This window comes from Lygodium microphyllum, chromosome 12 (assembly GCF_053477565.2).
Source record: "Lygodium microphyllum isolate KBCC chromosome 12, Lygodium_microphyllum_v1.1.10, whole genome shotgun sequence".
In the NCBI taxonomy this organism is placed as follows: domain Eukaryota; kingdom Viridiplantae; phylum Streptophyta; class Polypodiopsida; order Schizaeales; family Lygodiaceae; genus Lygodium; species Lygodium microphyllum.
The window spans coordinates 45,167,805-45,194,900 of NC_141146.1; the positions used below are offsets into that span (position 1 = coordinate 45,167,805).

General features: G+C 46.6%; 1 protein-coding gene across 5 annotated transcripts in view; it reads left to right on the forward strand.

Annotated features, from left to right (window-relative positions):
• Positions 1-27,096, forward strand: part of LOC148027703 (uncharacterized) — a 151,840-nt gene that overhangs the window by 71,170 nt on the left and 53,574 nt on the right. For all 5 annotated transcript variants that reach the window (XM_087689405.1, XM_087689406.1, XM_087689407.1 and 2 more), the window contains one exon: positions 26,937-27,036. In XM_087689405.1, the coding sequence (XP_087545531.1) occupies positions 26,937-27,036 (100 nt within the window). The remainder of the gene's footprint in view (positions 1-26,936; positions 27,037-27,096) is intronic.

Here is a 27,096-nt window from a genome sequence, read left to right on the forward strand (position 1 = left end):
TCTCGAGTCTTGTTCCATTGTTCTTGATGTCAGTCTGAACTATTCTTGATGTTACTCTTCACTGCTCTTTAGATCAGAGATGATGACTAATATCAGACCTGATAAAGATTTGCAGCGAGACAAGTTTAATCGGATGGCTTGTTTGGAGTTTGCAGACAGTCCATGATGGTGTCATTCTTGGGCAGCACCGTTTTTATTCTTTCCGGCGTATTCGTTAGCACTTTCCGGTGCCTTCAGGATATCGTGACATTTGGTCATCCATACAAGACAGGCTTCTAAGGTTCTCTGATTTCCCTACGGTACAACCATCGTCTCCTTGGCGAGATCGGATGTTTGTGCCTCCTTATGATTTCGAGAAGAGGTTAGCTAATCAGATATATCATTAGATGGTGGAGGCAAGGAGATGGTCACTAGAAAGGCTAATGATTTATGGGATATTCAGAATAGTAAAAAGAAGTAGCAGGAGAGATTTATCCAACTCTGGAAGTCTAAGGTTCTTATCAGGGTAAAGTATTCATGTGGAGGTTGCTTATTGGGAGTCTTCCAACTGGGGATGTGTTTCATGCTCGCAAGATCTATGTTGATGGTTGTGTATTTTGCAGTATATGTGATGAGACATTGCTTCATCTTTTTGTCTCTTGCCCTGTTGCTCGAGAGTTTTGGAGTTCTGTTTCCCATGTGTCGTCTTTGGCGACTCAGGAGTGGATATAAGTTTGTTCTTGGAATATGGGAAGGATGACTTCCGTGTCTAGTTTGCAATCAGATTATTCTTTCCTCTTCCATGTCCTTAGATTGATAGCTCTGTGGCATATTTGACATACTCCGAATGCCTTTATTTTTGATTTAGGCCTCTAGTATTTCATGGTCATGTGGGTCGTGTTCGCGGTTTGGTGTTATGTCAGATCTCCTCTATGGTATGAGCTGATTTAGGTCCTGACATTGTTAGTCCCTAGATGGATATAGTTCGCTCCACACCAACTATCCATTCTGTGTGATATTTGTGTGTTGTAGTCTTGGTAGCCTTTAATTTGTGTTTGTTTATGTTAGCTGACCTGATGGTCTGATGTAAATATTGCTAGTTAATACAATTATCTTCATGAAGAGAGAAATAAAATGGAATGATATATTAATGTCTACAAAAGGCCAAAATGACCTATGAGACCATGAGTTACAATCATGTGTATGATGGTACAATTGTTTGGGCAAAATATGTATGTAGCACAAAGCAAAATAAGAAAGGAAACTAACTATGGCTATGTGTAAAACATAGAGCTCTATCTAGTAACAATGAGCTCCAAATGGTACAATCTCATGTGGGTATGAAAGACCTAGCTCTAGCCCGAGTAAGAATCCCCTATATCCGTCTATGAAGGTGTTGTCCGTGTCTATGTCGAGGCCTAAGACATTTGGATCGGCTAAGCTGAATGGCTCGACCAATTAGTACTCGTCTATGTGTGGACTGTGGCGGTGAGAGAGGCTCTCGTGTGGACTGTGGCTGTAACTGTATTGAAGTCTTCTGAGTCTCCTTTGCAAAGAAGTCTGTGAAGTTCCTCTATAAAGGGCCTTGATGTCTTGGAGCAGCTGTACTCATGAGGCGCATGCCATGAAGCCATTGTATCTCAAGGAAAAAGAGGCCAAGGCATCGCTGATCGGCAAAATCCACGACTCTGGATAGTGGTCCAAATCCGTCTCTAAAGAGACAGTGGAAATGACCACGGACCTCATAATACGCTGGGCAACGACAGATATAATACTCCTCTGTCTCTGGCTCTAATTCGCATATCTGGCATATGTGCTCCTCTGGTGGGATGGATCTATATCTTCCAGTCTTCAATCTCTAGCTGATGTGAGGTGGTGCGCAACTGGCCAATTGTACATTTGATCCCATGGGAAAGGTGGGTGTCCATGTATCTCATGTGAATAATAAATCCATCATCTGTAGTATGAAGGAAATGCTCGTGGTAGAAAGCCATCTTTGTCCCTAGCTCCTGCCCTGGCATCAACCATGTCTGCCTTATATCCAATTGGATATGATCCATCTTGATGATCTTGCGGATGTGTAACATGCTCAGATCAAGAGATAGTGCATCAAGGGAGTATTGGAAGGGGGCTAACTTGTCCATGCTAAAGCCATGCAACTCAAACTAGGCCTATAGCTGTGCATACCGAGATGAAGTATCACCCTCTCTGGCAAGCTGCGTGGAGGACTTAAGGGCCAACCGTTCATATCTGTGTCTGGGTAAGTCCCATAGGCTATGTATGTATGCGACCAATCGGGTGATGGCCTCTACCACAATTAGTGTAGCTGCTAGCTTGGCTTTGATGATCTCATGTGGCACTAAGGCCTTACATCTGATCATCCTGGATATCATGGACACTAGGGGTTTCTCCATCGACCTCCATCCATCATAAGTGCGCCTTGATCTGCTACAGTGGTTAAGACTAGGTCCCCATATCTGTACTCCATAAAGTAGTGTGGATGTGACTAGTGTATTGAAGTGCCATAGCTTGGTGCGGGGTTCGTGGAATTGCACCTGTGAGCACATCCTCTCCAAACCACCTAGTGCTGTGTATCTGCGAGTTGGTCTAGTGTCTATTGCCTCTTGCATAGAAAAGGTGGGCCCTGTGAATAAGACTCCCAGGTATGTGTAAGAATCCACATATTCCAACTCCTCAGATCCATATGTGAATTTAGGTGCTAATCTCTGACCCACTGTGGCATAGTATTAAATACCATGACCTTGGGTTTACCAAGGTTCACTTAAAGCCCATTATCCAAAGTAAAGGAGTGTAGTGCATCCAAGTGTCTCTGTAGACCCTCTGGAGAGTCAGCTATCAATACAATGTCATCTACATAGAATAGAAGAGCTATCCAAGTGCCAGCTAGTGGAGCTCCTCTATCTCCTTCCTATGAAACGTAATCAGCAATCCCATCAATGTACAGGCCAAATGGGGGCATCGTTGCTTCACCCCAATGGTGGAGTAAATAGGTGCCGAAAGGCCCTCAGGTGTCCGGACTATGCCCACAACTCTCTCATACAGTGTCAAAATACCCCAACTGAGCTCTTTCGGTACTTCCATGGCATGCAATCTATTTATCAGCCTGTCTCTCGATACTGTGTCAAAGGCTTTGCGGAAGTCCACAAAGCAGCAGTAGGTCCATTGGCCATGGGGTTTTCCCTCCTCAGTGATTGCTCTGAGTGTGAGGATGTGATCCAATGTGGAGAAAGCTCTCCTAAAGCCAGTCTGTCCCTGTGCTCTAAGACTTCACATCTTTGCCCACCTGCTTAACTCATGCTCAAGGATGGAAGTATATAACATAGCCAAAGTATGCCCAACCATGATAGTTCGATAGTTACTGGGTAGAGTAGGGTCCCTTGACTTGATGATAGGCACAATACTGTTCGTGCTCTAGTTTTCTGGTAGGCCTTCACACATGGCTCTGTTAAACATGTAAGTTGGGAATCCTGCCACCAAATCTCTAGCATGGATCAAGTGCTTGGCTACTAATCCATCATGATCTTGTGCCTTTCCTCTGCTAAGTCTTTCAATGGCCTCTCGGACCCACTTTTTGTAAAGAAAGTGGTGGTCTCTGGACAAGGCTCAAGTGTGTCAGGAAGAGGTAGTTGACCCTCCACAATATAAAGACTAGCTGCATAGTCCTCCCATACAACAGTGGACGTAATAGGTGTGGTCGGGCAATGCTCTCTGAAAAGCCTCCAAGCCTCTCCATAGTCCTGGCTCAAGAATAACTGATATAGGTCTCGCTCTAGGTGGGCCAAGAATGTTCTCTTCTTCCATCGTGTGAGGCGTCTAAAGAGTATCTGTGCTTGTCTGTGGGTAGTGGATCCCAGTGCTATCTCTCTTGGTAGGCGTGCTCTGGTCTCACAGCACTCATCATTATACCAGCTATTTCGAGGTGTCACCCCGATGGAGGCTCTCTGTGTGGATCATGAGTGTGGGGTTACGCCTGCAACGATGTGTAGGGCCTCATTGAATTGCTCAGTTAGCCTTGTAATGGAATGTCGGGGTTTGCATCATGTAACAATAACGATCTCCGCCTCATAGGTATCCTTTGTCTCTCTGGAAAAGAGGTATCTCGGGTGTGAGTGTGTTAGTGAATTGGAGGTATTTGAGTGTGTTAGTGAATTGGAGGTTGACGGTGAATGATAGGTAGGCATGATCCATTGCAACTCCGAGAAGGCGTGGGGATATTGAGAAGTCTTGGATGTGAGATATCAGCATCGGTGGGTCAAGAACATAGTCTACTATGTTGGCACTGTGTCGGTGAGGATAACATGTGAAGTTGCCGGATAGGGGTTATCTAGCCAGGCCATTGAGAATGGCCATGTGCCCATCTCCACAAGGTATCTCCCATATTCGGTGACTTCCCCCATAAGCTGAGATGTCCTCTCCAACTATAGCTCTAACACATCCTGCTCCTGTAGCATCTCCTCAGATGCATCAAAGAAAGACACCTGATGGGAGGCTGTCCTTGCATTAAAGTCTCCTAGTAAGACAACCTCTCCCTCCTTTGAGAACTCCCAAATGTCCTCACCCAAAGCCACATATGGTGATTGTCTCTTGGGTGGGGCGTATAGGGACGTCATAGGGGGGAAATAGCATATGGCAATATACAAAGTTCGAGAACCCCCAAATATCCTCATCCAAAGCCACATATGGTGATTGTCTCTTGGGTGGGCCGTATAGGGACGTCATAGGGGGGAAATAGCATATGGCAATATACAAAGTGGTTCCTCACCACACACTCTCACCCACATGTATCTAGCCTGCTCATCTCTGCGGACTACCTGGAGCATCTGTTGTTGCTCCGCTCTGAATAACATTGCCACTCCTCTTGACCCGCGACGATTGCTGTGGTCTGTGCGTGTGTCCTTCTTGCAAGGTGACTCCCACCTATAGCCTGTCACTCGTGCAAGTGTAGTGTATGGTCCCTGATGTGTCTCTTAGTCGAATACTATATCTCTCCCTCTGAATGTCTCCTCAAAAGCTCTCACATCCAATCGGAGGGCTCCATTACAGTTCTAGACTTCCACTGCAAGGCTAGTCCCATAGGTCTCACGCTGTCATTTGTGGCACCTCTCCATGACTACCACTCTGCCTCCTTTGTAGAAGGCGAGTTTGCCCTCCTCCCTCGCTGCCTTAATTTTCGGCATGCACTCCCTCATGTGGGCTAGTTGGGTTGGTGTGAGATCGTCACCCAAAAACACACCGGTCCCCTTCAATGTACGACATTGAGCTAGAAAGTCTCTCCTAGCCTCCATGGGTGGGAAGCGGAGAATGAGTGCACTCTCTTTTGAGCTCTCCCTTTCTGTGCTTTTCTTGCCCATTCTCCAAGCGGAGACATGCATGTCTCTTAATATTCATTAACGTGTATAGCACCTTGTCCTCCTCATCCACTTTTTCATGCATCTTCAGCGCCGTCACCCGAACATGGAGTGCTCTCATTTTCCTTTTTTGTTTCTCCTTCAATGTGTCATTGATTATGGTTGTTGTAGGTGCGTGTGCTAGGTGTTTCCCCTTCTTTGCAATTTGAATCCATTGCTGCGCCGCCTCTCCTTGATGTTGGGTTTTCTTGGGCATCTCTACCCAATTAACAACCTCCGTCGTCTCCTCCTTTTTTTGGAGTTGTACTTCCTCTTTGATGCGGGTGAGCTCCTCGGTCATGCTAGGTTGAATTTCTCCTTCCTCTAGCTTGGGGTAGAATGTCAGTCAGTAGCTGCCTAAGTGATTGAATCTTCCCATCTTGGGCTTCTATCTTCAATTCGAGCTTTTTAATCTTATCGTTCAGTTGCCTGTTCACTATGCTCAGTCCATTGCCATACTCCTTTTGGACTTTGTTGATGGCATTGGTAATCATCTGCTCTATCTGGACCTTCTCCATTTTGGGGGCAAACTCCGTCTTGTTGTGTTGGGCACAAGCTAGTTATGCAGCGCCTATGGGCAATTTGGAGAAGATGTGTACATGTAAGTATTCAGTGTTGATGGCACTGTGCGACACGGGCCTCGTTACAATGTTTTGATGTGCTGCAAATATTTTGGAGATCGATCAGGAGCACCCTACTTGATTACGACATATTGCTCCACTAGTGTGATCACAATTGAGGGCCTTTCGAATATAATTCCAGTGCCCTTTCTAGAGTGAACTTTCCCGGCAATGACGAGGCAGTGACATGTTCTCGCGGCAGTGACATAATTGGAGGTTCCGCCCTTCCTGGAGTGATGTGATCTCCGCCCTTTTTTTGGAGTGACGTGATCGATTGACGAGCAGTGGTGGCAGTGATGGGCGGCAATGCCGGGGCAGTGATGGCAGTGAGACGGGCGACAGTGACGGGGTAGTAATGGGCGGCAGTGATGGCGGGCGACGGTGATGGGGCAGTGACGGGCGGTAGTGATGGGGCAGCGATAGGCGGCAATGATGACGGGGCAGAAATGAAATGATATATTAACGTCTAGAAAAGGCCAAAATGACCTATGAGACCATGAGTTACAATTATGTGTATGATGGTACAATTGTCTAGGCAAAATATGTATTTAGCACAAAGCAAAATAAGAAAGGAAACTAACTATAGCTATATGTAAAACATAGAGCTCTATCTAGTAACAATGAGCTCCAAATGGTACAATCTCAATTGGGTATGGAGGACCTAGCTCTAGCCCGAGCGATAATCCCATGTATCCGCCTATGAAGGTGTCGTCGGTGTCTGTGCCGAGGCCTAGGAGATCTGGATTGGCTAAGCTGAACGGCTCGATCAATTAGAATTCCTTGTGTGCGTGTGGACTGTGGCGGTGAGAGAGCCTCTCGTGTGGACTATGGCTGTAACTGTATTGAAGTCTTTTGAGTCTCGTTTGCAAAGAAGTTTGTGAGCTGCCTCTGTGAAGGGTCTCCATGTCCTGGGCCAGACACAGAGAGAGAGAGAGAGAGAGAGAGAGAGAGAGAGAGAGAGAGAGAGAGAGAGAGAGAGAGAGAGAGAGTGTGTGTGTGTGTGTGTGTGCGTGTGCCTGTGGGGGGGGGGAGGCGGAACTGTTGACATATTCTGGTTACTTACAATGCATTCATTTTTTATGCTGCCTTGGGCTTCCAAAGCTACGTTGTGAGCTTAACGGACTTCTTTAGAGGCAGCTTGATCTTATTAAGCATGCTGATATTTTATCTTTAGAGTATTTAGCACCTTGGCATCAAGTGGTCTCTTTGGTGACCTTGCCTTGATTTTGTACTCTTTTGTGTTCTTTCTCATGTGACTTTTGTACTTTTTTAGTCTTTTGATATAATATCATCACTCGTTACACACACCTGAGAGAGAGAGAGAGAGAGAGAGAGAGAGAGAGGGAGGGAGGGAGGGAGGGAGGGGGAGAGGGGGAGAGGGAGAGGGAGAGCAGAGAGCAGAGAGCAGAGAGCAGAGAGCAGAGAGCAGAGAGAGCCCCACTTCTGCCGTCCCGTCAATACCCCGTCACCCCCTGTTGCTTGCGGGCCGTGACCCGCCGTCCCCTCGAGCCCTGTTTCCTGTGCGAGACAACCGCCTTCGCCTGGACGTTTAGCCTCCTGCGCCTACTGCCAGACCATCCATCGCGATGTGAGACACTTGCCTGTTGCGCCTTGCTGCGGACTCCCACGGCTTTCGCCCGCCCTGTTGATCTGGGGCTCACCTGCTTGAGTCCGTTCCCTTCTGCACCGGTGCCCAGTTGCCGCCCTGTGGCTGCAGCCCTGCGGTGCCCTAGTTTTGCAGGTACCTACAGTGCCCTGACACTCTGCACCACCTGTGCCTGATCCCTCGGCGCTTGCCCCATTGACTGCTCTATGTCAGCGTGCAGGCCTGCCGCAGCCGCGTGTAAGCCTCACCTGTCGTTGACCGTTGCTCGGCACCCCGGTTCATCTGCACGTGTCGGTCTGGTTCTCCGTTGCTGTCTGGTTGCTGCATCCGGGTGGTGCACTGATTTTGCAGTCCCGCCTCTGATCAGAGAGAAGCATGGCTGGCCTGGATATGGCTTTTATTGAACAAACGGTAGCCGCTGTTGGTCCGGACTCTGATGCAGAGGAACCGGAGGATATGGTGCCGTGTATAGAGGAGATGCTGCCTGCTCTTGACTTTCAGCCTGCGGGTAAACGCTCCAAGCCTACGCCTGAAGAGATAATTGGTCATTAGGATCGTTCGTATGCTCAGGTGGCCTCGGATTCTGTGGATTCCCAGGAAATTGACTGGGAGCATTTGTTGGAATTTGCCAATACGTTGCTTGGCGACTATGTCCAGCATAATGATGAAGCTTTTTCTGACGCGGGAACTGAAGAGGTTCTGGAGGCAACGGTGGATCCGAAAACGGTCCTGCGCTCTTTTTCAGTGTTTTATGACTGTGCAGTTATACTCTTCTTCACTGGCAGGATCCCAGTGCGTTCCCATATTTGCCAATGGTTGCACCATTTACTACAAGGGAAGTGTGTGGAGGAGATTTTTGTTGGACCTCGAGGCTTCTATGAGGTTCTGCTGAACTCGGACAAGCATCGGACTGAGCTCCTGTCCAAACTACCATTATTCTTTGATTGCCGCTTAGTTCATGTCGTGCCATGGCGCCCTATGGCCGACTTTCAGTGCCTGCTTCAACGTGATTGCCCGGTGTGGGTTGAGGTGGAAAATTGCCCGTTGTTTATTGGCCATTGTTAAAGGATGCCATGGCCGTTGTGGGAACGGTCCTGGTCCCCCCCCCAGCCTAAGGGCAATGAATAGAAACCGTTTGTGTATGTTATGGGACACTACCAGGAAGAGGCGTGCGTGGCTGCGCCTTAATTGCTCTGGCATGCATCCTTTACATTTTCGCTTGAAATGGGGTGTCTTTGCGGGACATTGCTTTTCGTGTGGTAAATTGGGACACTTTATGGCCGAATGCCCAGAGAGGCAACCGTCTTCCGATAATGTGCATGTTGTGCCGCCCAGGGATGACATGGTGCTTGATGCTCCCTCACAGGAGGAAACCCAGCCATCCAGTTTTTTGGATAAAGGTAAACAACAGGTTTTGGGTTTGGATTCTCGTAACAATGAATGGATAGAGGGACGTCCCAAAAGATGTAAGAAGTTGGATGCTGCTTTGCCGGATTCTGGGCCTGTTGTGTCACAGGATTCAATGCGCACGTATATGCGTAGAAATGTCCTCTTCACAGCATGTTGCACGTACTATGGCTCCTTCTGCTCCCCGTAATCAGTCTACGAGGAAAGTATATACAGACGGGCCCAAGGGCCCGCCTGCTAAGTTGGCATTTGATTCTAAAGGCAATGTGATTACACCCTGGGATCGTCGTTATCCCCGCGCCACCCTAAGACAGTGGATATCCCATCTACTTCTAAAGCTGGCCGGCCGAATTCTTTTGCAGTCTTAGCTGATTTTCTGGATGATGGTGTCCTTGACATTTTAGCAGACAAGGTGAAATCGAGGCAAGCGGTGCCTCCTTTCTGATTTTTCTTTTTTCAGATATATGAAGATAGCCACGTGGAATGTGCGAGGCATTTGTTCTCGCCATAAGCAACATGCCATGTGGACTGTCTTGCATGAAAATCAGTGGGATGCCTTGTGTGCGGTGGAGCACAAGAGTCACAATGATGTAGGAAAAGTGGTGGATTGCCATGGTTTTCGCTTATTTTATGCAGGGACACATGCTGTGCATTATTCTGGAGTGCTTATGATTGTCCATGAGAAATATCAGCCTATTCTTATTAAAAATGATGTGCAGGGCCGCTTTGTGGTAATTGAAATTTTATTTGAAGGAGAGATCTTATGGTTGCTGGGCCTCTATGCTTCGAATGACCCTTTATCTCGCCGGGGTCTTTGGAAGACTTTGCAGAGCTCCATGTCACTTGGCAGAAGGGGTTTCGTGATGGGAGATTTCAATATGTGTGTTGACTCTTCCGAGTCCACTTCTGGGCATTCAGTGATGGATGCTTCGGAAAGCCGGGCGTGGAATGCCTTTGCTCTTGCGGCTCTTAAGCAAGATCTATGGTCTTGGTTACATCCGTCCTCCCCAGGGTTTACTTTTCATTCAGCGCAGTATGCATCTACATGGTCGCGATTGGACCGAATGTACATCATGCAGGATGATGACTTTCTTCCTGAGATGCTGGAAATGAAAGTATTGCAGCAATATGCCTTGTCTGACCATTTCCCTCTCCAACTTGAGATACTGGCACAACCTATTGCACCTTTTATGCAGTTGTTGGATAGACTCCCTTTACATTTCGACTCTTCTTATTTGAAGCATTCAATCTTTAGGGCTATATGCAACAATTGATTGAGAGATTTTTATTGGACTTTGCCTCTGAGGGCACAATTTCTTTTGAACGTCTAGTCTCTAATGTACAACGGGTCGCTTGCTAGTATGGGATACATCATGCCTCTCTTTGTCGGTGGCGTCGCCATGCAGCGGAAGGCTTACTGGCTTTGGTTCGTTCGCTTCTGGTGGATACCCTTGATGATGATTTTCTATTATCACTGGCGCAGCGTTTGGCCGATCTTATTGAAGAATTTTAGTTGAAATCCTGGCCAAATTACACAATTTGACCGACAATTTGCAAGATAATACTTGCCAGACTCATAAGTTCTTTTGCGCCTTGCATGCTTCTCCTGCTCGAGAAAATATGACCAGACTTCAGGATTCAGAAGGTCACATGGTTACTGATCCGCACACCATTGTCGATATGTGCAGGAATTATTTTCGGGATCTTCTTGGTTCTTCTTCGTCGCCTTCTGACCAGGTTACGTATGTACGTTCAGTTTTCTATGATTTGGTCTACCATCAGGTTCCACTTGATATGCGAGCTACCTTGGAGGCAGATATTTGTGAGGAGGAGGTTATGGATGTTTTGTTACATCTGCCCAAGGATAAAAGCCCTGGCTGGGATGGCCTCACCAATGAATTCTTTGAGTGCTCGACTACGCAACTGGTGAAGCCATTGGTGGCTATGTTTCAGCAGGTCTGGGAAACAGGGGTCATGCCTTCCTCATGGAAAGAAGGCATTATCAAATTGCTTCCAAAGGTTCCTTCGCCGTCAATGTTCCAATAGTGGAGACCAATTTCATTGATGGGCTCGATGTATAAAATCTTTTCCAAAGTCCTGGCGAATAGGCTCCACAAGCACCTTCCAGCTATTGTGCATCCTCTTCAATATGGTTTCATTAAGGGACGCAACATTCCAGATAATATCTTAAATGTGCAAATGGCCATTGACTATGTAAGGAACTCTAGCCAGGAAGTGGTATTGATTCAGTTGGATCTGGAAAAGGCCTTTGACTATTTAGATTGGTCTTTCATTGCTGAACTTATGTCCGCTATGGGTTTTGGGGCGTGGATGTCCCGATTGATCTACACAATTAGTGCTGAGGCTTCTTCGCGTGTTATGCTCAATGGTGGGGTTACAGAGCCATTTGTCCTTGCACGCGCGGTGGGACAGGGTTGCCCTTTGAGTCCTCTCTTCTTTGCCCTAGCGACTCACCCGGTTCTTTCAATGTTATCTTCAATGGCAGCTTCTGATCAGCTGGCCGGTTTGTCTCTTCCTATGGGGCAGCACTTCATTAGCCAATCTTTGGCTGATGATAGCTTTATGATTTTGCGTGCAAACAAGGACAACATTCGCAAAGCATTAGATGTTTGGACACTCTTTGGTCATGCTTCGGGTCTTCACATCAATGCCTTCAAATCAGCCATTCTCAGCTGCACGGAGTCGGATTTACAGTCCTTGGGTTGGCAGGGTCAGGTTGTTCCCTGTGGCTCCATTGTTAGGCATCTCGGGTACCCGTTGGGGGTTGATGTTCGGCCAAAGTAGCTACTGGAGTGGATTTCACAGAAACTGGCCACTAAGTTTATGTATTGGAAGTCACAAGTGTGGCCCTTTCATGAGTGCCTCAAAGTGGCGCAAACAATTATGTTGCCAATGCTCACATATTTCTTGCCATTGCTGCCTTGGACTCCTACTACTTTGAAGGCTCTCACGCGCCCTATTCGTTTCATGTTATGGAAGAAGGCTTCCTTGCATGCAAGTATTTCGTGGATTTCGTGGTCACATACATGTACCCCCAAACGCTTGCGTGGTGGGGCTATTTTGGATGCTGAAATTCATATGTTGGCCCTTAATTGGTCACTTTTTCGCGCTATGTGCGTGGATCATCACCCTGGACCATTATAGCCCGTCATTTTCTGGAGGACAGCGGGCTTCGACATGGCAATACACAAATTCGGGGCTCCTGGTGGCATGTCCTTAATGTAGACTCTCGGTTTTCCAGCCCTGCCTCCTCTCTGTTATTACATTTGGTCGGCTCTTGGAAAGCGGTGCTCCAAAAGGCGAGCTGGCATCCAGCGGAGGACCGCTTGCATGCTAACTCCTTTCAACTAGAATTGTTGGCAGTATCAAGATTACTTTCGTGGGAAGACAAACATGAGCTTCGAACCAAAATTTAACCGCATGGCCCGTCTGGGGGTGACTTCCGTTGCGGATGCCACCGTTGCCAGTCGTAATGTCTTCGCATCGTTTCGTAGGGCCAGGAGACTTTTCAGAATCCCACGTGGCTACCATGACTTATGGGAGCAGCTTTTGCTGGTACTTCAGGCCAGGCAACGTTTTCCTGCCCTTGCAGTGGATCTCGTCCTTGGCAGGATTGGGACCTTGCTGGCCGGTTGAGTTTGGAAAAGGCCTCTGCTAATCAGGTGTATCATCTTCTGATGAAAGATTATCAATGGCTGGCTGTTAAAGCTAATTCTGTATGGGGTTTGCGGAAATCTCAGTCATGGTGGAAGGCAACGGTGATGGAGGGCTAGTTGAATAAGACACCGTTTAAATGCAAGGTCTTTCTTTGGCGGGTGATGATTGGTGGTCTTCCTCTTGCCTCGGCCCTCTCCAAGCATCGAATCTCGAATGGAAATTGTTTCTTCTGTACCACTACTATGGAATCGGCCCGGCATCGATTCATTTCTTGCCCGTTGGCCAAGAGGATCTGGTCGCTCTTGTCACAGGTTTGGCGTACAGTGGTGGGGTCCTCGCTCACCCCATTCGATTGGGTGTTTGTGCGACCAAAATACCCCACACCGCCACAGTTGCATATGAAGATCTTGTTTCACTTCTTCAGATTCTAGGGATGCTGGCACAATTGGACCACTCGGAATACCTTTCTTTTTGATTCCGCCTCTAATGTACCGAAATACATTGCCCGGCTTAAAGGTCTCTTGCATTAGCAGATAGATCTCATTCGACACTCGGACTTGCTCCCTCGGGAGGACTTGCTTACCTGGCATATGGCAATTTCCTCTGCGTCTTTGCCATCGCTTGTGTAACTTTTGTGTGGCTTAGTACTGGGATCTTACACGTCGGCTTAGAGCCCTCGTGTATCTTGTAATCATGAAAACTTGTACTCTTTTTCGTAATTAATACAATTATCTTTTACGAGAGAGAGAGAGAGAGAGAGAGAGAGAGAGAGAGAGAGAGAGAGAGAGAGAGAGAGAGAGAGAGAGAGAGAGAGAGAGAGAGAGAGAGAGAGAGAGAGAGAGAGAGAGAGAGAGAGAGAGAGAGAGAGAGAGAGAGAGAGAGAGAGAGAGAGAGAGAGAGAGAGAGAATGCGTTGGGACGGAGCGATGGTGACCTGACCTTCGGTGGTACCCGTCGATGCCTGCAGCTTGCGGTGTCCTGCGCTGTGTCAACGTGCCGAGAGAGAGCAGGGCGAGCGATCTGTATGTTCGACAGGACTGGCAGTCGTGACACAAACCCTCGCCTGTTCCACCTACGTGCCACTGTTTCTGGCCTCACGTCTCGCTCGCCATACCTGCCCGCTTGGTTGTAACCAGACTTCTACCGCTTCGGAAAGAGAGCGAGAGAGAGACCCTCGCCTGTTCCACCTACGCGCAGCTGTTTCTGGCCTGACGTCTTGCTCGCCATACCTGCACGCCTGGTTGTAACTAGTCTTTTGCCACTTGAGAGAGAGAGAGAGAGAGAGAGAGAGAGAGAGAGAGAGAGAGAGAGAGAGAGAGGGAGAGAGGGAGAGAGGGAGAGGGAGAGGGAGAGGGAGAGGGAGAGGGAGAGCGCTGCTCCGCCCTGCTGAACCTGTGAGGTCGGCTAACCTGCCCTGCAGACCCGAGACGTCCACTGACTTGTGACCTGGCTGGCCTGCCCTGCGACGTTGCCCTTGGTTGCACGCCTTGACAGAGAGGGAGGACAGCAGTATGGCTGGCCTGGATATGGACTTGCTAGACCGGACGGTGGCAACCCTTGGCCCTGATTCTGATACAGAAGAGCCAGAGGATATGGTATCGTGCACGGAGGAGATGCCTTCAGGTTTTGAACTGCCGCCTGCGGGCAAACGCTCCAAGCATACTTCTGACAAGACAATGGGCCCTCAGGAATGTTCCTATGCGCATGTTGTCTCTGATCCTGTGGATTCGCAAGAGATTGACTGGGAGCATATGCTGGACTTTGCCAATACTCTGCTTGGCGATTATGTCCAGCATAATTATGAAACTTTTTCTCACTCGGGAATTGATGAAGTGCTGGAAGCCACGGTAGACCCGAAATCAATCTTGCGGTCTTTTTCTGTGTTTTATGACCGTGCCGTTATACTTTTCTTCACTGGAAGGATCCGTGTGCTTTTCCATATTCGCCAGTGACTGCACCATTTATTGCAAGGGGAGTGTGTTGAGGAGATCTTCCTTGGACCCCGCGGCTTTTATGAGGTGCTGTTGAAACCAGAGACACATCGGGCTGAGCTCATGTCCAAGTTGCCATTATTCTTTGATCACCGCTTGGTCCATGCTGTGCCATGGCGCCCTATGGCAAACTTCCAACGCCTGCTTCAATGAGAATGCCCGGTGTGGGTGGAAGTGGAAAATTGTTTGGCGGTCTATTGGCCATTGTTAAAGGATGCGATGGCAGTTGTGGGAACGATGCTAGTCCCCCAAGCCTTAGGGCTATGAATCGAAACCGTTTATGCATGTTATGGGACACGGCCAGCAAAAGGCCTGCATGGCTTCGCCTCAATTGCTCTGGCATGCATCCTTTGCACTTTTTCTTGAAATGGGGCAACTTTGCAAGACATAGCTTTTCATGTGGTAAATTGAGGCATTTTATGGCCGAATGCCCAGAAAGACAACCGTCTTCCGATGATGCGCATGTTGCGTTGCCTAAGGATGACATGGTGTTTGATGCCCCGGCACAGGAGGCCCCCCAGCCACCTAATGTTGTGGATAAGGGTAAACAACAGGTCCTGGGTTTGGATTCCCGTAGCACTGATTGGGTTGAGGCACATGCAAAAAAAGGTAAAAAGTTGGAAGCAGGCCTGCCGGATTGTGGGCCTATTGCTTCAAAGGATTCTGTGCGCACGTATATGCGCAGGAAAGAAATGTTCTCTTCACAGCATGTTGCGCGTACTATGGCTCCTTCTGCCCCCCGTAATCAGTCTACAAGGACAGTCTATACAGACCGTCCCAAGGGCCCACCTGCTAAGCTGGCGTTTGATACTAGAGGTAATGTGATTCTACCTTGGGATCGGCATTATCCCTGCCCCACTCCCAAGGCAGTGGATATTCCATCTATCTCTAAAGCAAGCCGCCAGAATTCTTTTGAAGTGTTAGCTGATTTTCTTGATGAGGGTGTCCTGGACGCTCTTGCGCAAAAGGTGAAATCGAGGCATCAGGTGCCTCGTTCCTGATTCTCTTTTTTTGAAGATATATGAAGATAGCCACGTGGAATGTGCGAGGCATTTGCTCTCGTCATAAGCAACATGCCATGTGGACTGTCTTGCATGAGAACCAGTGGGATGTCTTTTGTGCGGTTGAGCACAAGAGTCACGGTGAAGCAGGAAAAGTTGTGGATTGTCATGGATTTTGCCTGTTTTATGCAGGGATACATGCTATGCACTATTTGGGCGTGCTTATGATTGTCCATGAGAAATACCAGCTTGTTCTTATTAGAAATGATGTACAGGGCCGCTTTCTGGTAATCGAAGTTTTACTTGAGGGAGAGATTTTATGGTTGCTGGGCCTCTATGCTCCGAATGATCCTGCATCCCGACGGGATCTTTGGTCGACTTTGCAGAGCTCGATGTCACTTGGCCGAAGGGGTTTTTTGATGGAAGATTTCAATATGTGTGTTGACTCTTCTCAGTCCACTTCATGGCATTCGGTAATGGATGCTCCGGAAAGCCGGGTGTGGAATGCCTTTCCTCTTCACGTACTTAAGCAAGATCTTTGGTCTTGGCTCCACCCTTCTTTTTCAGGGTTTACTTTTCATTCCGCACAATATGCAACTACTTGGTCGCGGTTGGACCGAATGTATATCATGCAGGGGGATGATTTTCTTCCCGAGATGCTGGAAATGAAAGTCTTGCAGCAATATGCATTGTCGGACCATTTCCCTCTCCAGCTTGAGATGCTTGCACAACCTATTTTACCTTTTATGCAGTTGCTGGATAGACTCCCTTTACATTTCAACTCGTCTTATTTGAAGCATCCAATCTTTCAGGGCTATATGCAGCAATTGATTGAGAGGTTCTTATTGGACTTCGCCTCTGAGGGCTTGGCTTCCTTTGCACGGCTGCTCTCTAATGTGCAGCGGGTTGCTCGGCAGTATGGGATCCATCATGCCTCTCTTTGTCGGCGACGTCGACATGCAGCGGAGGACTTACTGGCTTTGGTCCGTTCGCTGCTGGTGGACACCCCAGATGATGAATTTCTGCTGTCATTGGTGATGCGTTTGGCTCATCTTATTCAAGTATTTTAGTTGAAATCTTATCAGCAGGCCAAACTGCACAACTTGACTGAAACCTTGCAAGATAGTGCTGTGAGAACAGAGGATCAAGGTACAACAGAGATTCAGTAGACAGTGTAAGAGTGAGAGACAGTTGAAGCACGACACCCAAGAGAATAAAACTGAATGAGTGTAATCTGAAAGTACAAAGTACAACCCTTAAACCTTAGGGTTGTAGGGGAGTGTTCACACCCGACACACACTAAGTGCCCAAATGTGTGTAACATAAGCACATAAGTACATACGACAATAAGACCATAAGTCTGGGGGAAAAAACCTCTCCTACCGAGAGTAAAAAGTGCCCCAGTGTCCTACTGATCATCGACACTCCCATATGAGCATAGGCGTAAGTAAGGCGTGAGTCAAATACCCAACAAACCCCCCTGGAGTGAAGAGTGATCAAGAGTACAAGGATCATCCGCCACCAAAGGATATCGAATTTAAAGCATCTCAAAATGCTTCAAATTTGTCACAAGGAAGAGCTTTGTTGAAGATGTCTGCCACATTACTGGTGGTAGGACAATAGACAAGGCTGATATCACCTGCATGTAGCCTCTCTCTGACAAAGTGATAGTGAATCTCAATGTGTTTTGTGCGAGCATGAAACACTGGGTTCCGTGCCACTGCAATGGCACTTTGACTGTCAGTGAACAATGGAGTAGGCTCGGTAACAGATACATCCAAATCAGCTAGTAAGTGTCTAAGCCATACGCATTCAACTGTGGTAGTGAAAGCTGCCTTGTATTCAGCTTCACATGACGATGTGGCAACAGTGGATTGTTTCTTGCTAAGCCAAGAAATGCAAGAAGTGCCAAGAAAGAAACAATTGCCACTAGTAGAGTGACGTGTATCATAATCACCAGCCCAATCAGAATCACTGTAAGCATGTAAATGCAGTGGTCCCCCCTTGGCATAAAGCAACCCAAGAGAACGAGTACCCTGCAAGTAGCGAAAAACACGCTTGCCAATGTGACATACGTGGCTGATGCATATACCTGCTCAAAGCTGAAACTGCAAACTGTATGTCCGGCCTAGTATTGCATAGATAGATAAGACATCAAACTGCAGGAGCATATGTAAAGTAGAGTGACGTGTATCATAATCACCAGCCCAATCAGAATCACTGTAAGCATGTAAATGCAGTGGTCCCCCCTTGGCATAAAGCAACCCAAGAGAACGAGTACCCTGCAAGTAGCGAAAAACACGCTTGCCAATGTGACATACGTGGCTGATGCATATACCTGCTCAAAGCTGAAACTGCAAACTGTATGTCCGGCCTAGTATTGTATAGATAGATAAAACATCAAACTGCAGGAGCATATGTATGTATACCAAACAAATCAGTGTCATCATGTAATGACAGTTTCAGTCCAGGTTCCATGGGAGTACTAACTGGCTTGCAATCCTGTAAGCCAAATTTCTCAAGAAGCTGCCCAATATACCTTGACTGTGATAACCCAATACCTCGAGCATTATGTATGAATTGGATGCCCAAGTAGTAATGCAAAGCTCCCAAGTCAGACATGTCAAAAGTTTGCTGCAAATTTTGTTTGAATGCTGAAATCTGATCAGCATGTGTTCCAGTGAGCAAAAGGTCATCAACATAAAGACATAAAATCAGCATAGATCCCCCTTCTTTACATACGTAAAGGGTAGACTCAGATGAGCTGTTTAGAAACCCCTGACCAAGCAAGAAAGCATCTATCTTTTCATACTAAGCTCTAGGAGCTTGTTTTAAACCATATAGTGCCTTTTTGAGCTTGCATACCAAATGTTCTGAGCCTTCAACTGCAAAACCAATGGGCTGCTGTACATAAACTTCCTCCTGAAGTTCCCCATGTAAAAATGCAGTGTTGATATCTAGCTGATGTAGTGTCCAACCATAATGTGCAGCCAAAGCAATCATAGACCTGATGGTCATCATAGGGGAAGTAGGAGCAAATGTCTCCTCATAATCAATGCCCTTTTTCTGTGCGTAGCCTTTAGCTACCAGCCGTGCCTTGTATTTATCAATGGATCCATCTGCTTTTCTTTTCAATTTGTAGACCCATTTCGTTCCAATGGCTTTCTTTTCAATTGGCAAGGACACCAAATCCCAAGTTTGATTCTTAGTAATAGAATCTAATTCAGCTTGCATGGCTGCCATCCAATGCACATTGTGTTGTGCATCCTCATAACATTCAGGCTCTTCATTATCAAAAGTACTTGCTGCCATAATAAACTCCATGGTATGTGCTGAATCATGCAAACGAGTTTGCCTTCTAGTACGACCAGCCATGGGTGCATCCAAAGGACTATCTTGCATAGTCTGCAAATACCATCTAGGTAGCTGTCTAGCATCCTGGCTGTGTGCAAGCTCTTGCTGAATTTCTGTTTCAGCATGATGCTGAATATTCCGATCAGCCAATGGCTGAATTTCTGCACTTTCCATAGGAGCAGCTGGCTGAACATTAGGTTCATTTTGTGAACCTCCACCTGAATCACCAAAAGTAATGGGCAGCAGCCCTTCAAAAACATCACGGGCAGCCTGATATGTGTCCAAACCAGCCAAGGATAATTCAGATTTTTCATAAAAAACAACATCACTGCTGACAAAAACCTTCTTCGTAACGGGATCATAGAGTCTGTAGCCTTTGCTCTCATAGCTATATCCCATAAAAACGCACTTAACAGCCTTGTTGTCCAATTTTCTTCTAAGTGCCTATGGAATATGGGCATAGGCAAGACACCCAGAGGTACAAAAGTGACCAACCGAAGGTTTACGGCTGTTCCAAGCCTCAAATGGTGTGATGGTCTTCAAGGCTTTGGTAGGGCATCTGTTCAAAATATCGCAAGCACACATGACTGCTTCCATCCAAAAACTATGAGGCAAGCTCTTTGCCTTCAGCATACATCTCGCCATCTCCATGAGTGACCGATTTTTCCTCTCTACTATCCCATTCTGCTGTGGAGTATAAGCTGTAGTATACTGATGTACTATGCCCTTCTGCTGCAAAAAAGAATTCAGCATAGAGGACATGTATTCCCCTCCTCGGTCCAAACGGAGAGTCTTAATGTGGCATCCAGATTGGTTTTCAACAAGTGCACTGAAAGCCAAAAATGTATCATACACTTCTGACTTCTTTTTCAAACAATAGACCCAACAAAAACGTGTGAAGTCATCAATGAATGTCACAAAATAATAACAACCACCCAATGACATGGTCTGTATAGGCCCACAAACATCTGAATGCACCAACTGCAATCTGGTTGTTGCCCTGAAAGCAACGTCACGAGGAAATGAGAACCGATGCATTTTCTCCAAAATGCATCCCTCGCATAAGTGCTCAGGAGGTTTCTCCAAGAGAGGTAAGCCATCCAGCATCTGAGTACACTGTAAAAGCATCAAGCTGCCAAAGTTTACATGCCCTAAAGGAGCATGCTATAACTCCGCTTGTATCATAGCAGGAGTAAGAGTGGATGTCAAGTATGCTGACTGATCTACTGAAAGAGCATCCAACTCATATAAACCATGACACAAAGATCGTGTCAAGACCAAAGTCATGCATTCTTTTTCTCGAACCATGCAACGGTCATCATGAAAGGTGACCTGCATACCACAACGTGCCAAAGAAGAAATAGAAAGCAAATTCTTCTTTATTCCAGGCACAAACAAAGCATCCTGCAGGCGGAGAATAGAGCCATCAATGGCTGTGAGCTAAATCTCCCCAATACCACGAACAGGGTATGATGAATTATTGGCACACTGTACCGATTTCCCAATGGGAGGTGCACTAACTGAAGCAAACAAATCTCTGCGAGATGTGATATGTCTAGAAGCACCACTGTCAAAGAACCAAGTGTCAGCATCCTGTGTAGAGCTAAGTGCTCTATCGGCCCAAGAGATGTCATAACTGCAAGTGTAAAAACAATAGTCCCTGTCCACAACAAAGGACGCGGACTCACTAGCAGTGGAAGGAGTAGTAGAAACAGACATTCATGACTCCTTCTTCTTCTCTTTGGCAATGCGCTTTCTGCACTCAGTGATATAGTGGCCGGGCTTCTCACAATAATGACATTTTCCTTTCTTTGCTTGCATCCCTCCTTGTGACTGATTCTGCGATGTGCCCGAAGTGCCAGAACTCTGTGGAGCAATTTTCACCTTGCTGTTCTTGCTTTTCTGTCTTGCCACAAAAGCCTGCTCAGAGACTATAGCATCCACACCACTATTTTTCCGTGTTTGCTCCTCCTCTAGAAGCAAGCTAACCAGCTGAATAAAGTGAGTGGGTGCTCAGCAATCCTCATGGTGAGGTTCAATGCAGTATGAAAAGACAAGTACGAAGGAGGTAAGGAATTCAAGGTGGTGGATATCAACTGTGCATCCGAAAAATACTCATCTACATTCATGAGCTGCTCCCTCAAGTCCTGAATCTTGTTTAAGTGATCCTGCATAGAATCACCTTTATGCATCTTCAGAGTTTCCAACTCTTTCTTCAAGAAAGAGATCCGAGTTTCATTCTTTCCTGCAAACATATGCTCCAAAGTCAACCATGCATCTCGTGAAGAAGATCCCGAACGGATATGAGGTATGATGGACCGCTGAACTGCCAGAGCAATCAGCGACAAGGCCTGTGCATCACGGGTATCCCAAGCTTTTTGAGCTGCAGTTCTTGGTGGAAGTGGCTGAGGTGGAGCGGGCTGAGGTCCCCGTTGTCCACGTGCGCCTTGGGGAGGAGGAGTAACGGGAGCTACAACTCCCGGTCGAGTTTCCTCTCCACTGACATAATCCCATAAATTCTTGGCCACTAATACATTCTTCATCATGAATGACCAAAGGGAATAGTTGTTTCCGTCCAGTCTGTCCTCCTTGGATACATACGTAAAAACATCACCTCCCTGATTTGCCATGATGACAAAGTTCCAAAGACAAAATAAGCAATGTCAAAGCAGTATTAAGTGGAAATCTGAAAATTTCCAGAAATTGCAGCAAATACGTTTTTGCAATTGATGTGCAAGGGCATACTCTGTCAGAAAATTGTCTTTTAATGCACGCTTCCCAAGGTGCAAACAGTGTACTGCATCACTGTTATCTCAAAATCCCCACAATTTTTGCCAAAATTTCTGTCAAAAACAGTCTTTCTGTGACTGTATCAGCAGTTCAAATGCAACTGTCCTCCAAATACACAAAAGCCCCAAAATTTCTGACGATCCAGTCCAGAAATTTCATGAAATTTATCCCCCCTCTTGTTCTGTGCTTGCCGTGTGTGAACCTCCGCTTCCAGAACTGTGTTCTGGGCTGAAATTAAGAAATTTTGTTGAAAATTTTACCTGACGTGGAGCAGACTGGCGTGTGCTGGTGGGCGGGCAGTTTGGCGGCGCAGGACAGGCTGACGTTGTCGTCAGACGAGCAGGCTGCGCGTGGTCAAAACGGCGGGTAGACTGTATGACAGTCGCGAGCTGCTGACGTGAACGTTTTAAAACGGCGGGCAGGCGGGTTGCGCGTGGTAGGTTGTCTGGCGGGCGTTGTTTGACGTAGGGCTGCTGACGTGGACGACAGGCGACGCAGACAGTCGAGTCGTCTCGCGGGCGGACTGCAGGCGGACAATCGAACAGTCTCGAGCTGTGGGAGGAGTCAGGCTGCGCAGACTGTATGACGTTGACGGGTGGACTGTGTGCTACGAACTTCTGACGACGGGCTGACAGTCGCAGGCGCTGAACGGCTGACGGGCTGACAGTCGCAGGCATTGACGGGCTGACAGACTGGCGACTGGAGCTTGCGACACGGGGCAAAACTGGCGGGGACTGCTGGCTGCTGATTGAGGACCGCTCTGATACTAAATGTGAGAACAGAGGATCAAGGTACAACAGAGATTCAGTAGACAGTGTGAGAGTGAGAGACAGAGTTGAAGCACGACACCCAAGAGAATAAAACTGAATGAGTGTAATCTGAAAGTACAAAGTACAACCCTTAAACCTTAGGGTTGTAGGGGGGTGTTCACACCCGACACACACTAAGTGCCCAAATGTGTGTAACGTAAGCACATAAGTACATACGACAATAAGACCATAAGTCTAGGGGAAAAAACCTCTCCTACCGAGAGTAAAAAGTGCCCCAGTGTCCTATTGATCACCGACACTCGCATATGAGCGTAGGCGTAAGTAAGGTGTGAGTCAAATACCCAACAAGTGCCTGTCAGTCTCATAAGTTCTTTCACGCCTTGTATGCTTCTCCTGCTCAAGAAAATATGACTAGACTCTAGGATTCGGAAGGTCGCATGGTCAGTGATCCGCAGACCATTGTCAATATGTGCAGAAATTATTTTATGGATCTTCTTGGTTCTTCTCCGTCGCCTTCTAGCCAGGTTACGCATGCACGCTCTTTCTTCTACGATCTGTTCCCCCAGCAGGTTCCACTTGATATGCAAGCTACTTTGGAGGCAGATATTTGCGAGGAGGAGGTTATGGATGTTTTGTTACACTTGCCTAAGGATAAAAGTTCTGGTTGGGATGGTCTCACCAATGAATTCTTTGAGAACTCAGCCACCCAGTTGGTGAAGCCATTGGCGGCTATGTTTCAGCAGGTTTGGGAAACAGGGGTCATGCCTTCCTCATGGAAAGAAGGCCTTATCAAACTGCTTCCAAAGGTCCCTTCGCTGTAAATGCTGCAACACTGGAGACCAATTTCTTTGATGGGTTCGATGTATAAAATCTTCTCCAAAGTGTTGGCAAATCTGCTTCACAAGCATCTTCCAGCTATTGTGCATCTTCTCCAATATGGTTTCATTAAGGGCCTCAACATTTTGCATAATATCTTAAATGTGCAAATGGCTATTGACTATGCGAGGCACTCGAATCAGGAAGTGGTATTGATTCAATTGGATTTGGAAAAGGCTTTTGACTATTTAGACTGGTCTTTCATTGTAGAACTCATGTCTGATATGGGTTTTGGTACTCGGGTGTCCCGATTGATCTACACCATTAGTGCTGCGGCTTCTTCAAGAGTTATGCTCAATGGTGGGTTTACAGAGCCATTTGTCCTTGCACGCTCGGTCAGACAGGGTTGCCCTTTGAGTCCTCTCTTCTTTGCCCTGGCAACTCACCCAGTCCTTTCAATGTTATCCTCAATGGCGGCTTCTGCTCAACTGGCCGGATATTCTCTTCCTTTGGGACAGCACTTCATTAGCCAATCTCTGGCTGATGATAGCTTTATGATTTTGCGGGCGGATAGGGACAACATTCAAAAGGCATTAGATGTTTGGACGCTCTTTGGTCATGCTTCTGGTCTTCGCATCAATGCCTTTAAATCAGTCATAGTCAGTTGCACGAAGCTTGATTTACAGTCATTAGGCTGGCAGGGCCAGGTTGTTTCCCGTGGCTCCATTGTAAGGCATCTTGGATACCCATTGGGGGTGGATGTTCGGCCAAAGGAACTACTGGAGTGGATTTCACAAAAACTGGCAGCAAAGTTTATGTATTGGAAGTCGTAAGCGTGGCCATTTCATGTCCGCCTCAAAGTGGCTCAGACAATTATGCTGCCGATGCTAACATATTTCTTGCCATTGCTGCCGTGGAGTCCTAGTAGTTTGAAGGCTCTCACTCGCCCCATTCGTTTCATGTTATGGAAGAAGGATTCATTGCAAGTAGGTATTTCGTGGATTTCATGGTCACATACATGTACCCCTAAACGCATGGGTGGTGGGGCTATTTTGGATGCTGAAACTCATATGCTGACTCTTCGTTGGTCTCTTTTTCGCGCCATGTGTGTGGATCATCACCTGTGGACCATTATAGCCCGTTATTTTCTTGAGGACAGTGGGCTACGCCATGGTAATACACGACTTCGGGGCTCCTGGTGGCATGTCCTTAATGCAGACTCTCGATTTTCGAGTCCGTCTTCCTCTCTGTTACAACACTTGGTCGGCTCTTGGAAAGTGGTGCTCCAAAAGGCCCGTTGGCATCTAGTGGGGGACCGCTTGCATACTAACTCCTTTCAACTGGAATTGTTGGCAGTCTCAAGATTACTTTCATGGAAAGACAAACATCAGCTCAGACCGAGATTTAGCCGCATGGCCCGTTTGGGTGTGACTTCGGTTGGGGATGCTACCCTTGCCACTCGCAATGCCCTCACATTGTTTCGTACTGATAGGAGACTTTTCCGGATTCTGCGCAGATACCGTGATTTATGGGAACAACTTTTGTCGGTGCTTCAGGGTAGGCAACCCTTTCCTGCCCTGGCTGTGGATCGTCCTTGGCAGGACTGGGACCTTGTAGGCCGGTTGAGTTTGGAAAAGACCTCTGGTAATCAGGTGTATCATCTTCTCATTCAAGATCAGCACTGGCTGGGTGTGAAAGCTAATACTGTATGGGGATTGTGGAAATCACAGTCATGGTGGAAGGCAACTATGATGGCGGGCTGGTTGAATAATACACCTTTCAAATGCAAGGTCTTTCTTTGGCAGATAATGATTGGTGGTCGTCCTCTTGCCTCGGCCCTTTCCAAGCGTAGAATCTCCAATGGAATTGTTTCTTTTGTACCACTACGGTGGAATCGGCCCGACATCGATTTCTTTCTTGCGCGCTCGCCAAGAATATCTGGTCACTCTTGTCACAAGTTTGGCGCGCAGTGGTGGGGTCCTCACTAACTCCTTTCGATTGGGTTTTTGTGCGCCCAAACTACCCCGCACCGCCACAGTTACATATGAAGATCTTATTCCACTTTTTCAGATACTGGGGATGTTGGCACATTTGGACCACGCGGAATGCCTTTCTTTTTGATTTGGCCTCTTATGTACCGAGACACATTGCCCAGCTTAAAGGTCTCTTGCATTGGCAAATAGATCTCATTTGGCACTCGGAATTGCTCCCTCAGGAGGACTTGCTTCCCTGGCATATGGCAATCGCCTCTGGGTCTTTGCCATGATTTGTGTAACCTTTTTCGTGGATTAGTAGTGGGATTTTACACACATTGGCGTAGGGCCCTCGTGTATTTTGTAATCATGTAATCATGTAAACTTGTACCTTTTTTCGTAATTAATACAATTACCTTTTACGAAAAAAAAGAGAGATTTTACGGGAGAGAGAGAGAGAGAGAGAGAGAGAGAGAGAGAGAGTTCTAAGCCGACCTGATGGTCTGATGTAAAATATTTACTTAATTCAATTACCTTCACAAAAAAAGAAAAGAGAGAGCACAAGATAGTGAGCTAGATTGGACAGAATTCCCACTGTCAAAAGGTGCAAGTAGTATAATGATAGAATGAAAGTACAATAGGTCTAAAGTAAGTTGGACCTAACAATAACTCAAGTGGAGTTAAGTAAATAGTGACAACTTCTAAACTTAGTTGTGTCCACAGCACACACTAAAACGTTGGGCACTGCCCATAATTGACCAATTCTACACTCGAGCACTATGTTTGATATGCATTGTTTTTGCTGTCTTAGTCATACATGGATTATTACTTCTGTTTTGACATCGATTGCACTTCACATGTTTCAGGTGTTTTTCACCTTTAGCAACATGCTTCTTCTATATTTAAGGTTATTCTTGGTCAGTGATGATGGATAGTTGAACATGGTGCATGTAAATTGTTGGCAGATTGAAAGTTAGAATTGTGTTTTGCTATGGATCTTGAAGTATTCTTATGTGTATATAAAATATCGATAATTTTGATATCGAATGAAACCCATTTCTTACATTTTATGAAACTCGTACGAAATCTTTGAAACTTGTTTCATTCCTCCTGTTTTCGAACCCTCAGTAACTATGATTGGTAGGAAATGTGATAATCTCCCACTCCAGAGGTGCGTTTGACAAGAAAAGTGAGAGAGGTCCTCTTTGTCAAGTAGGTCCAGTTTAGTAGAATCTCTCTCTGGATTTTCAAATAGTTCATGTGCTTGACAGAGGGAATTGAGTTCTTACATATGCAGAAATCTGAAAAACTTTCTATCAAAGCTTGGAAAGCCTCAAAATGCTCCTATGAGACCTTTGAAGTTGATAATTTGACTATGTTTATTAGTTGCTTGTGATGCTATAGCGATTAGTGGTGTTTTACCAAGATGAAGAAGAGAAAATGTAAAGTTACAATGCTTATTGTAGACTTGTTTGTATGTGGACATGGGTTGATTTTTAAATATTGATTACTATGTCCTGTGTATTTTGTCGAGAATTTTATAGTGTCAGAGAAGATTGTGGCATGGGCAGTAAGTCGTAAAGCTCAAGCACACCAACATGAACCCTTCGAAGGGAATGTCAAGCTTGTGATCACATCGCAAAGGTAGTGATTACGAAGCATGCCAGCTAAATTTTCAAATTCAATCTCTGTGTGTGTGTGTGT